Source organism: Schistocerca cancellata, chromosome 1, assembly GCF_023864275.1.
Source record: "Schistocerca cancellata isolate TAMUIC-IGC-003103 chromosome 1, iqSchCanc2.1, whole genome shotgun sequence".
In the NCBI taxonomy this organism is placed as follows: domain Eukaryota; kingdom Metazoa; phylum Arthropoda; class Insecta; order Orthoptera; family Acrididae; genus Schistocerca; species Schistocerca cancellata.
The window spans coordinates 321,440,880-321,454,699 of NC_064626.1; the positions used below are offsets into that span (position 1 = coordinate 321,440,880).

Below are 13,820 nucleotides of genomic sequence, written 5' to 3' on the forward strand. Positions count from 1 at the left end.
CAGAAAGCATTTAATACAGTTCTGCACTATCTGTTAGTGAACAGAATATGAGCTTATGAGGTGTCAGATCAGATTTATGATTGGGTACAGGACTTCACTGAGATAGAATTAATCGTGTTGTTCTTAATGGAACAAAACTGACAGATGTAAAGGTAATTCCAAGACCAATCCAAGGGAGTGTTACAGGATCACTACTTTCTACAGTTTATATTAACATTTTAGTGAATAATGTTGGAGGGTCCATGTGGCTATTTGTAGATGTTGCTGTTCTCTGTAGGAAGGTTGCAATGCCAAAGTATTAGCAAAAGGCAGGAAGACCTCCATAGGATTGATGATTGGAACAGAGACTGGCAGTTGACCCTGCACATAAATAAGTGTAACATATTGCACTTAAATTGTTGAGTAGATGCACTACTGTTCCTTTACTCCATTAATGACAAATCACTGGAAACATTAAATGCTGTAAATACCTTGGAGTGACCAACCAGAGCAACTTACAGTAGTGTTTACATAAAAATAATTGCAGGTAAAGCAGATGTCAGTTTGAGATTTTTTGGGAGAATCTTAAGGAAATGTAATATATCCAGGAAAGAAGTGGCTTACAAAATACTTGTTCAACCAGTTCTTGAGTGTTGTTCATCAGTCTGGGAACCTTACCAAGAAGGTTTGATAGTTGAGACAGAGAAGAGCCATTGAAGAGAAGTGAATTTTGTCATGGGATCGTTTACTCTGCAGAAGGGTGTCACACTCAACGAATTCTAGTGGCAGACACTATAGGAGAGGTCTTGTGCATCATGGGAAGATTTACTGTTGAAATTTTGAGAGTTTAAATTCCAAGAAGAATAGGGCAACTTATTACTTTCTCTCACATATGTTTATCAAGAAATGATCACAATGAGAAAAGTAGTGTCATATGGAGCTTTACCTACAGTCATTCTTCCCTCATGTCACTTGTGAATGGAAAAGGAATGGAGGGGAAAAGTCGTGCTCCCAGAAACACCCTCCACTACAAACTTAAATATGGCTTGTGGAGTATGGACACATATGTAGACTTTCGAGTTTCTCAGTCTTCTTGATACTAAGGAATTTATACATGGAGTTATATTCAACATGTGACTGTTGATATCTGTTTCTGTGTTCTTTGAGTTGTCAAACAATAAGCTAGGCTGTATAGTGGACAATTAGTTAAGATATATGAGGATAGCCATCAGATACTCCAGAAACTAAATTCAGCAGTTCCTAGTGAAACTTTTCTGTTTCTGTCAGTTTCTAATTAAGTCACAACAGGTACAGTCAGTAACTGTACCAAACTGACATAACTGTAGAACTCATTGGAAATGCTGGGTCTAGCAGAATTTATGTAACTTCTCCTGAGATGGAACTCTGGTGGAATGGAAAAAGTGTCATCAGTGTTTCTACTTATGTCCACACTCAGTAGAAAATCTCCATCTGCAATCTGATTTGCAGAAATGAAGTAGTCCTGATTGTCAATGCTCTCTATGGCAGCAGAAAACACTGTAGGCAGATGGATACAATGTACTGACATGCTCTTGGTAGCATCAGTATTTATTTCTGTAATCTGAAGGCAGCTATTAGAAAATGGGAAATGCCTGTCATGTCGTGTGCCTGGATGGTGGTATCCTCATTTGGTATGGCTGTGTACCTCCTGTCTGTGTGTGCACAGCAGTCAGCTACCCCTTTTGTGTGTTTCTTGAATCCTGGCGAATCGAATTTTCCATCTTTTTTTTTTTTTTTTTTTTTTTTTTGGGGGGGGGGGGGGGGGAGTGCATGCAGGTCATTATTAGCTCTTGTGCCAATATTTGAGCTGAAAACCTTTTAGCCATTCTCAACATGAATCACTTGCATGATTTTTAAAGCAGTTGACACTGTGAGGTAAACGTGCATGCATAAAAGATATTAGTACAAGAGTTAATAATGTCCTGGATGCACTCCCAAAAAAATTATGGAATACCTAGCTTGTGGTTTAATTGTATTTCCATATGGTTCACCCAATAAAATTTTAATCTGGTATCTGCCTTCACTGTAAACAACAAACACTGTCCAAACAGGCCTTGAAATCCCAACAGTACCGACTGTCTGCCATGTCATTCTCACCCCTTAGGTGTTGCCAGAAGCAGATATATACAACCCAACCTGACCATATGGTGGATAGAGGAGAAATGAAGACGAAAACGAAGAAGCAGATATAGAGGGGCATGTAGTCAGCACTGCTCTCCCATCCATTGTTACTTTTTGTGACTGGTGTCACAACTTCTCAGTCAAGTAGCTACTCAATTGACCTCATGAGGGCTGAGTGCACTGCACTTACCAATAGCTCTCGTCAGACCTGGACAGTGACCCATTCAAGTGTTAGCCAAGCCCAACAATGCGTAACTTTGGTGATCTGATCGGAACCGGTGTTATCACTGCAGCAAGGCCGTTGGCGTCTTTATTATAAGGGGATTAGATGTTGTTTTTTTCCTTTGAACTGCTGTAAATATGTACTTCTAAATAATTCATGGTTGGGACCATAGTTAATCATCACTCATATAAGCTCACAGTAAGGTTTCTGTTTGTGTATTTATATACAATTTGTTTCTGTCCCAGTACCAAGTGTTGCTCCTCTGCAAGTATTCCTAAATTTTTCTGCAAAACATAGGTGTAGGTGTAGGTGTAGACTGTCAGGTGTAGGCTGTTGAAAGCAGCTTTTCCAGTCAGCTGCCTGAAGCTTGTGATGTTATCCTCAAGGTAATTTTACATGTTGTGAACAAGAACAGTTTTATAATGCTTCCTTGGGGTATGTCTGAAGCTAATTTCGCTTTGGACTAGTTCCCTCCATTCAGAATGGCTTTCTGCTGAGTTCTAAGATCTACAAAATCTTCAGTCCCGTAGGAGAGCTGTTTCTTTATTCCATAAACTTATACAATGTGAAACTGGTGAATCGCTTCCATCAACATGTACTTGTCCTCTTGATGTCACTTGTCTCGACTATCCATTGTGTAGTCTCCTTTTTTTCTCTCTGGAATAGGGACTTGTAAAGTGATTTCTGACAAAGTGACACCAAAACAAACATAAGTTAGTACATTATCCCTGACTGCAAAAGAAAAATGTCACTGGCATTAATTTATAAACTTGTGTGTGGTCTGTAAAGTATGTGATGTTTATTTACTTTGCTCAAAGTTAGAATCACAGTCTAGCTCTAGTGCCCCCCCCCCCCCCCTCCCACTGACATGATACTAACCACTAATCTTCCTTCTTCTTTACAATTAAATGCATTTTATTATTACATTTTTGAATACTTAAAGAATTAAAAGTGAATTTCATTTTACATAATGCTCTACTTTTTTAGGGATATGTAACAGAGCTCCTACTCACATTAGAGGCAGCTGTTGATTCTCTTGAATCAGATTTCCGACCTCTTGACTTCATGAAGGAAATTTTTAAGTCAACACCAAATCTGAATAACAAGGAGTCCACTGTTGGAGTGACCACTGGTGGAAAACGTAGTCCTGGTGGAGTGGGTGTCTATCAAGGGGGTGCAGGTCCTGTGGCACACCACACTGGTGCCATAGGTCACACTCGTAGCACCAGCTACTCTGTGTCCTACTGCACTCGCAAAGCAACTGGATCGCCAGCCACTGATGGGAAAGGTAAAGCTGTGAGATTTTCTTTTTGTTTTACGCACACAAGGAATAAAATAACTTCTTTGTCAGTTATTTGTTCTGCCTGAGTAACAAATACGTAAACAAATCTCACTGTTTCATTGTATTGGCTTTTTTTATGAGAAAATGTATACATGCTGAGAAAGATCTGTGGTGGAATATGTTATAAATCTGTAATGAATGAATGTTTTCTGTCACAAAAATTGTTAGAACTGAACAAAGGATCAGGTAAACTACAATGATGTGGAGGCAGATATCAGATAACTGCTGAAGTAAAAGTCACTTAACAATGTGAGTCTTTTCATTGTATAATTAACATACCTTTTTTTGGTTGTACTTGCTATTACTACAGTCTGGAATAAATCTCCAGTTCTACCATTAATGTTTGTATTATTTAAATAGTTGTTACATTGACTATATTATCTTGTTGATGAAACTTTTGTTAATATGTGTGTGAATGGATCTTAAGAAATGGTCACCGTGGTTCATTGAGCTTGTTAGTTCTTCTTGGAGTACCTGCTGTATCACCCACTACCAAATAGCCTTCTGGGTAGCATAGTATATTGAGACAAAATACACTTATTTTATACTATTATTATACAATTACAACACTTAATGTCTGAATTTCTGAAAGTCAGGGTAGTTTGTTGTACTTTTATACATGGTGCCCCAGGAGGAATGGTCAGTATCCAGCCATATGGTTGTAAACATGGGATTTAAAATGCATGCTTTAAGAGGTACGAGCCACTTTTTCATCTTCAATGCCACAGAACAGATCTCTTCTACTTCAAGCTCTTTGCTTTCCATATTTTCAGAGATTGTAGTATGGACTAAAACAGGGGGAAAATGTCCAGTAAACATGGGATCCAAATTGCATACCTCAAGAGCTAAGAGCACTTTTTCATCTTAGCAAATGTGAAAAACAGCTCTTCTACCAAATAAGTGCTCATAGCTCTTAAGCTATGCATTTTAGAGCCCAAATTTACTAGGCAATTTTTCCTTGTTTTGGTCCATACTTGTTCCTCTCAGAATATAGAAAGCAAAGAGTGTGCATTAGGAGAATTGTTTCACAGTATCAAAGATGAAGAAATGCTCTCAGATCTTAAGGTGTACATTTTTAGAATGAATGATCATTCCTATCATATCCCTGAATATTGACCATTCCTCTTGGGATGCCATGTTTACATCTACATGATTACTCAGCAATTCACAATTAACTGCTTGGCAGAAGGTTCATCAAACCATCTTAAAGCTATTTCTCTGTCATTCCACTCTTGAGCAGTGCACAGGATTAATGAACACTCAACTCTTTCCCTGTGAGATCTGATTTATTTTATTGTGATAATCATTCATTTCTATATAGGTGGGTTCCAACAAAATATTTTTACACTCTGAAGACTAAGTTGGTGATAGAAATTTCACAAAAAGATCCTGCCACAATAAAAACTGCCTATTTTTTAATGATTAACACACCAATTAGTGTATCATATCCATGGCACTCTCTCTCCCCTATTTCAAGATAATACAAAGGAGCTGCCCTTCTTTGAACTATTTGCAAGTGCTCTGTCAATTCTGTCTGATGTGAATCCCACAGCATACAGCAGTATTGTAGTAGATGATGGAGAAACATAGTGTAAGCAGTCTCTTTAGTAGACCTGTTGCATTTTGTAAGTGTTCCATGAATAAATCACTGTCTTCCATTTGCTTTCCCCACAACATTACATATATGATTGTCTCAATTTAAGTTATTTGCAATTTTAATACTTGAGTATTTAGTTATATTACAGCCTTTAGATTTGACATATTTATCGAGAAATTGAAATTTAGTGGATTTCTTTTAGTACTCATGTGGGTGGGTTCAGACTTTTCATTACTTAGAATCAAGTGCCATGTTTTGTACCAGACAGATATCTTGTCTGTGTCATTTTGCAATTATTTTTGATCTTGTGATCGAGTTTATGAAATGGTAAATGAGATCATCATTTGCAGACCATCTAAGAAGTCTGCTCAGATTGTCTCCTAAATCATTTATATAGATAAGGAACAGCAGAGAGCCTATAACACTTCCTCAGCAAACACCAGATATATGACTTTCCGTCAGTTACAATGAACTGTGATCTTTCTGACAGGAAATCACAAATCCAGTCCCACAACTTATATGATACTCCATAGACCTTATGGAAATCTAAAAATATGGAATCAATTTGACATCCCCTGTTGATAGCAGTCATTACTCTCTGAGAATAAAGAGCTAGTTATCTTTCACAAGAACCATATTTTCTGAATCTGTGTTGGCTGTTTGTCAATAAATTGTTCTCTTTGAGGTAACCCATAATGTTTGAACACAGTATATATTCCAAAATCCTACTGCAAATCAACATTAGTGGTATGGGTCTAGAATTCAGTGGATTACTCCTATTTCCTTTCATCAGTATTGGTGTGACTTGTGCAACTTTCCAGTCTTTAGGAACAGATCTTTCAACAACCGAGTCACTGTATATGATTGCCAGGTATGGAGCTATTGTATTAGTGTACTTGGAAAGGAACCTTTCCTGTGTTAAATGATTTAAGCTGCTTCACTGGATTGAGGATATGTACTTTTAAGTTTCTCATGTTTGCAGTTGTTCTCAATTCAAATTCATAAATATTTACTTCATCTTCTTCGGTGAAAGAGTTGCAGAAATCTGCGTTCAGCATCTCTACTTTAGTGGTGCTGTCATCCATAACATCACCATGGGTATTGCACTGTGTGGGTGTTGATTGTGTCTTTCCTCTGGTGTACTTTATATACAAACAGCATCTGTTTGGATTTTCTGCCAGATTTCAAGACAGAGGTTGGTTGTAGAAACTATTAAAAGTACCGTGCACTGAACTTGATGCTGAATTTCAAGATTCTGTAAAACTTTCTGTATCTTGAAATTTAATATGCTTTTTCAATGCTTCTGCAACAGTGTTTTGATTTGTTTGGTATACCATGGGGAATCAGTTCCATATCTTACTAGTGTATTTGGTATATATCTCTCAATTGCCATCAACACTATTTCTTTGAATTTAAACCACTTCCAGTCTACATTTACAGAGTCAGATTGGAAGGAGTGGCAATTGTGTCATAGGAAGGCATCAAGCAAATTTTTGTCTTCTTTTTTAAATAGGTGTATTTTGTGTTTATTTTTGTTGGGTTTTGATGTTACGGTATTTAGTCTCGCTACAACCACCTTGTGGACACTAGTCCCTGTATCTGTTCTGATGCCTGCTATTTCCTCAGTATCATTTGTTGCAAAGAGGTCAAGTATGTTTTCACAACCATTTATACTTCGAGTGGACTCCTGAGGTAACTGTTCAAAATAACTTTCTGGGAATGCATTCAGAACAACTTTGGACAATGTTTTATCCATACCACTGACTCTAAACATGTGCTTTCACCAACGTATCAATGATAGATTAAAGCCAGTCACCACCATCTATAATTGTATGAATGGGGTAGCTACTTGAAATGAGACTCATGTTTTCTTTGAACTGTTCAGCAACTGTATCATCTAAGTATGTGTGTGTTTCTGGGAGGGGAATTGGAAAAAGGAACCAATTATTAATTTATTCCAGTTGTCAAGTATAATCTCTACCCATACTATCTCTCTGGAACGATCTAAATCAATTTTACTACAAAGTAAACTACTTCTGACAGCAATAAACACTCCACCCCTAACTGTATGTAATCTATCGTTACTAAACATGGTTAGGTCCTTTGTAAAAATTTTAACTGAACTTATTTCCAGCTTTCCACACCTATAACAATTTGAGTTTCAGTACTACCTACTAGCGCTTGGAGCAGTGGTTCTTTTCCAACAGAGCTGTGATAATTTACAATTACAGTACCAATTGTTGCTAGGTCTACCTTCAAGTGTTTATCCTGCACCTTTCTAGACTGATTCCCTTTCTGTCATTTCATGAGACCCCCTAACATTATTACAGTAAGGATTTTGCCTCCTGAAGATTTTGGCTCATCAGCGTATATACTTAACCACTAACTGTCCCATAGATTTTCAAAAATTGTATAGTAAATATGATCTTTAGTAGTCGATCTTCAGATCTTCATGTGAGCCGGCGTAGTGAAGCGTAGCCATTGATTGACAGCCAGTGGCTTTCATCTTTGTGTAGCCAAGCCTTTTAAAAGTGACAGAGCAGCTTAACTTGTGTTCTGTCCACCAATTCCTCCTTGATTGCTCTCAAAGTAAAGCTGCCAGCAGGCTGCCAATACAGTGCCATTGTCTTGGCCACAGCAGCCACCCACTATCTCCCAATACTGACGCAACATCTTTTTATCTGCAGAGAGAGTGCCCAAGTTATATTCAGGATTGTAAGTTGGATGATGGGGACATAGTCGAAACTTCATATATTCAGAAATTGGACCAAATGGAAGAGCATTGAACATGTAATGGAAACTGAGAATGTCTCACCGAATGATGACAGACATTGGGATAAACACAGGAATAGGACAATAGATATTAGGGTGGCTACAGGAATGAGACACAAGATCTGTGCAAAGTATAATGTAAATCACATAGCAAGACCTCAAATGAAACTCTCTTAGAAGAATCTTAGAGTGAATTGCTTCCAGTAACCGCTGAATAATTGTATTCAGAAATTTTGTTGCTGTTCCCCTATTCTTGTCCTCCAGGGTAATGAATTTTGTGTCATATCATCCTATCATTGGTGGGCTCAGTTTGCAGTGTGCCCTAATAAATGGGCATTGATCTGACAATCTTGTTCAGATGGTGTCAACCTCACTGATCTCACTTTGAAAAATAAAATCCCCAGATGACAGTCCAGATAGAACATGTGAATTCATGCCACATTCTCACAGTGACCTCATGCCATCTTGAGTTGCAGCACCAGAAGCAGCCCACAGCGAATTCCCTGGTGGCTTACTTGCCAGACTTTCTTGAGGAATGGCTATAGATGTTGCGAAGTATCTTTTCTCCGCATCTCTGAGTCGCCAAGGAGGCTGCAGCTTAACAGTGGGTCCATTTATTCGTAATGGGAAGGCCTTTAACCTCTCCACTGCCTCAGTTCCCTGAGAACTTTATGACATGCCTTAGTTGTCAGTCAGTCCTTAAATGGACATCCCTTTCAGAGCAAAGCACATGTGACCTGCAGCTTCCACTTTCTGTGGCTTTGTGGAAAGTCTCATGAAAGCAAGGGCAGCCTAACTGGTACACTATTGTTTAGAGCATCGGGCTGCAAAGTAGTTTGGTTTTTATAACAAATCTTAAGAGGATAAAATTTTTGTGAAAACATTCTTATGAAATAAAGAAGTTGTTTATTTTTCAGTGTAATTATACAAGCTAACTGTCAAAACTTCTTTCAACTTGGTTGGAACAGATGACATTTTTTGTTTGATTTAACTATAAATAAATATAGATAGAAGTATTAAGCTTGAAATTAAATTAAATTTAGAGAGACAGGATGTAGGGTCAATGCAGCTACAAATATGTTGAGAAGGACGTTTATGACTCAAGAATCACCACAATATGTCCAAAAGAAATTTGCTCCTAAGACCAAAAATTTACAACAAAAATTTTACAACAAATGCACACTAACATAAAAAATGTGACCTTACAATATTAAAGTGAGGTAAAATTTTTGTTGTAAAATAAATTAGTAAGTCAGTTTATGATGATGAACTATTTATTTAAGAATGATAATTTATTTAAACATGAAATTAGCTAAATTATGAAATTTGATGTCATATTATGCCTGTTATCCAGGATGAAATATCAACAATATAAAGAAACGATAGATTGCTACTCACTGTAAAGATGACATGTTGAGTTGCAGACTGGCACAACAAAAAGACAGTTACACAATTAGCTTTCAGCTAAAGCCTTCCTCAGAAAAGGATCCACACACACACACACACACACACACACACACACACACACACAAGCACACCTCACATGTACATGACTGCCTATTTAACTGTCATGTAGAATGGAAGCAGCAGTCTGAGGGGGGCAGGGAAGGGGAAGACACAGCTCAGTGCAGATGTGGGGGGAGGGAGAGAAGAGTACTATGGGGTGGATCATGCCAACGGGCATAGCATTCGGAGGCTGTGGGACAGGGATGTTGGGAAGGGAGAACAGGAAGCTAAAAAGGAGAGGAGCAAGGAAGGGAAAGACAGGCAGGTGCATTGGCAGAGGGTGGCATACAAAGAGGGTGAGGAACCAAGAATAGGGAGAAGATGTTAGGACAGAGGGAATGGAAACTGTTGGGTGGAGGTGTGGGGACAGTAGGTTACCATAGGTTGAAGCCAGGGTACTTTAGGGAGTGAAGAATGTATTGTAAGGATAACTTCCATCTGTGCAGTTCAGAAAAGCTGGCAGTGGAGAGGAGGATCCAAATGCTCCATGTTGTGAAGCAGCCTTTGAAATCAAACATCTTACGAGCTGTGCAATGATAGCAGCAGAGCTGCTTTCACAGGTGACCCAGCCTCTAAAGGGGTTGGATAAGCCTGAGGAATAGGAAATGCAGGGTGGGTGGATTGCACCTGGATCTTCCACAGGGATATGATCACTGCGGCAAGGGTTTGGAATTGGGAGTGGCACAGTGATGGACTAGGATGTTGTGTAGGTCAGGTGGGTGACAGAAAATCATTTTAGAAGGGTTGTAAAGACGAGGAGCTTGTGAAGGATGTTCCTCACTTCTTGGCATGAAGATAAGCTATCAAAGCCCTGATGAAGGATGTGGTTCAGTTGCTCCAGTCCAGGGTGGTATTGGGTAATGAAGGGGGCACTCCTTTGTTGCTGGTTCTTGGGGTTGGTGGAAGGATTGGGGGTGTGTGAGGAAATGTAATGAGAGATCTATTTGCGGACTAGATTTGGGGGATAGTCCCTGTCTGTGAAAGCCTTTGTGAAACTCACAGCATACTGGGCAAGGGAGCTTTTGTCACTGCAGATGTGCCATACCCATGTGGCCAGGCTGTACGGGAGGTATTTTTCAGTGTAAAAGGAATAAGAGCTGTCGAAATGTGGTACTGTTGGTGATTGGTGGATTTAATATGGACAGTGGTGTGGATGGAGCCATCAGGGAGGAGAAGGTCAAAGTCCAGGAAAGTGGCATGCAGGTTTGAGGAGGAGCAGATGAAGTGGATGGGAGAGAAAGTGTTGAGCCTGTGGAGTGAGAGGATAGGGTGTCTTGGTCCTGAGTCCAGATCAACAAGATATCATTAGGATATATCAGGATGTATATGCTCCAGGACAACTGGGAAATCTGGGAAAAACCCGGGAATTTTTTCATCTGGGAGAAAACCGGGAAAAACCCGGGAATTTTTAAGAATTATGGGAATTTTTCATTGTTTTACCTTTCAGTTAAATTTTTTTAGTTTTGACTGGTAAGAACTGATCTCTAACAAAAAATTTTACTTTAGCCCATTACTGCAACATAAACGAAAAAAAAAGAAAAAAAAACACATAAGTTTCAAAGGAAATGTGCCATTTTCAGCAACAAAACACAGCGCACACACAAGCGTCTGCCAACAGCAAAATGTGTCGAAGGCTTTAGGGCGAAGACTATGCAATAGTCATATTACTATCAACAAACTGCTTCCGATGGGCGTGATGTCACAACAGTTAATATTAGGTTCGTTTGAGCAGTTGCCAGTGGGCTTACGCGCATGCGCAGTTGAGTCTCGAATGAGCAATACCTTCTCCCGCTTCTGGCTACTTGAAGTGCAGCTGTTAGCTGTATCTTAGGTAACTAGACATGAGCTGTATCAGCAGTAGCAACAAGCAGCCAGATGCTACACGGAAACATTTTTCTGGTGTACCCAAGCTGCCAGATTCGCGCATGCACAGAATAGTCTGAGTTCTAGTGGGATGAGAGGTAGTCTTCACGTGAATCGTGTTTACGTTTAGTGATTTTTGTGCCTCTCAAGAATGAAATTGATTTTTGTGTCTGGGAGCTATAAAGTGAATTAGAATATTACATAATTATGGAAGGCAAAAATATGTAATTAGTCTCAGTTTTCTGATTTGATTTTATTTCCAGGTTTTTGGCAGTCAGGTATTAATTGCCTTGCTGAACAATTAAGTTATTTTTGTCAATTTGCTAAAAAAAATTGGCGTTAATTAATCTTTTCCACAGAGGTAGTCAATTTATTTGAAGCACTATTGGCTAGTGTCAACTATTTGCAGTATTTCAAGTGCACATTGTTATCTTTTGCGATGTATGGCATTATACCATAGAACTAAACATGAGGTAATACAGTACTGGTACTTCAAGAAAATTTGCATCCGAAAACCACACAGAAAAGTTTAATATCAGCTTGGGGCCTACTTCTTCATGAATCTGGACATATGAATGTGCTCTTTAAGTCGAATTATGGATTTTAACATGGTTTACAAAATTCCGATGCTCTTGGAGTATCCTCGATGTCCTGTTTCGTGTATGACGTAATGTAAGATCTCTTAATACCATATAAGTATGAACATATGGGCTACCTACTTCATCGTTGTTGCGCAGGCACGGTAATGCCATTTTCTGGCACTCTCTGACAACTGCGGAAACGAGTTCTACCAGGTCGCGGGAAAATATTGTAATTGGTCATTTGAAAAGTGTAACTTTCGAAGTATATTTCATTTTACATGATATGAGTTATGTTAAGTGTGCAAACGAGCTTTGAATTTCTTAAATCGCATTACGTTTGATTTTGATTTAAAGCTTAACACTTTGAGGGCCAGCCACTTAGAATAATTAAGAGCCCAGAAGACCAGACACTTACATCATTACTTAAAATTGTATCAGCACATTTGTGTGATGTATCAAAGTGTAACACAAGTGTAAAAGACAAATATTATATGTTTAACCTTAGATCTTCTTGTAGCTACACTATGTACATTAATTTTCCTATTTGTATGTTTGTGCTACTTAACAGTGATGTTACTATAGGCTGACTACATCACGTGTCCTGTGCTCTGAATCACTACTTTTAGATGCGACTCAATTGTGCTAAAAACAAAAACTGAATTTCGGAAACCGTTTTTCGCTGGCTTGTTTACATGTGAAGGTCTGAAGCGGATTTGCTAGCCCAGTTAACTACAGCGTCTGGAAAACAGCAGATGTAATTTATGATTTAGTCAGCACGATCGCTATTTTTCTTCTGTTAGACGAGGTGCAAACAGCTTCAGTCTAATATTTCTACTTATCCTTCACTGTACAAAAAGCCACTCCATCAGTACTAGCTGAAATTTTTAGAAACAAAACGAAACATGACAGTCCAAGCACTTTTCAATACCAGCTGCATTTTCATGCAGTGAAAATCGATTGCAGAACTGGAAAACCAACAACCAGAAGCGTATTTCCAGAATTGATTTTGAAGTGTTTACTTGACCACCCAGGAGCGGTATTGGGAGATCGACTTACGGAATCCAGTTTTGGGAGCCCCATATAAACGCGATGAATATCTGCTATCATTGGCTCATGATATCACGTGACATGAGCTATGAGTGGCTTACAAAAGTGCATCGCGATCTTGATTTCAATGCTTCTGCATTCTGTATTTGGTGATTTGACCATAATACGAAAATATGCAGCGTATATGTTGCTGCAAATCAAAGACCCTTCCAAAACGCTTTTTTTTTCTGGGGTTCATTTCCTAAAGTGGCGGGAGGCTCTACGCTGGTGCACAAAATCTTAACCATTCAAAGGATTGATAAGTTTTACGATCCCGAGGGAAAGTGTTCTGTCACTTAACAAGGAAAAAGCTTGTTTTCACCTGGGAGAAAGTGTATTTTTTTAATTGTGAAATTTGGGGAAAACCTGGGATTTTTTTTTTCCCTTGTCCACATATACACCTTCTTAATGAATCTGAACCAGACGAGGGATTTGGCATGTTTGGAGGCTAGGAAGGTCTCCTCTAGATGGCGCACAAACAGGTCGGCATTGGAGGGTGCCATGCAGGTGCTCGTGAATGTGCCATGGATTTGTTTGTATACCTTCCCTTCAAAGGATAAATAGTTATTGGGATAAACTTAGTAAGGTGTATGAGGAACAAGGTAGTGGGTTTGGGGTATGAAGGATATTGGGAAAACTAGTATTCAAAAACCTTAAGTCTATGGGCATGAAGGATGTTGGTTTATAGGGAAGTGGCATCAACAGTGATGA

At 38.8% G+C, this 13,820-nt stretch overlaps 1 protein-coding gene across 2 annotated transcripts in view; it reads left to right on the forward strand.

Moving 5' to 3' along the window:
* The window catches only part of LOC126173067 (protein furry), a 1,238,628-nt gene that overhangs the window by 1,105,509 nt on the left and 119,299 nt on the right, over nt 1-13,820 (forward strand). For both annotated transcript variants that reach the window (XM_049920928.1, XM_049920929.1), the window contains one exon: nt 3,350-3,650. In XM_049920928.1, coding sequence (XP_049776885.1) covers nt 3,350-3,650 — 301 coding nt within the window. The remainder of the gene's footprint in view (nt 1-3,349; nt 3,651-13,820) is intronic.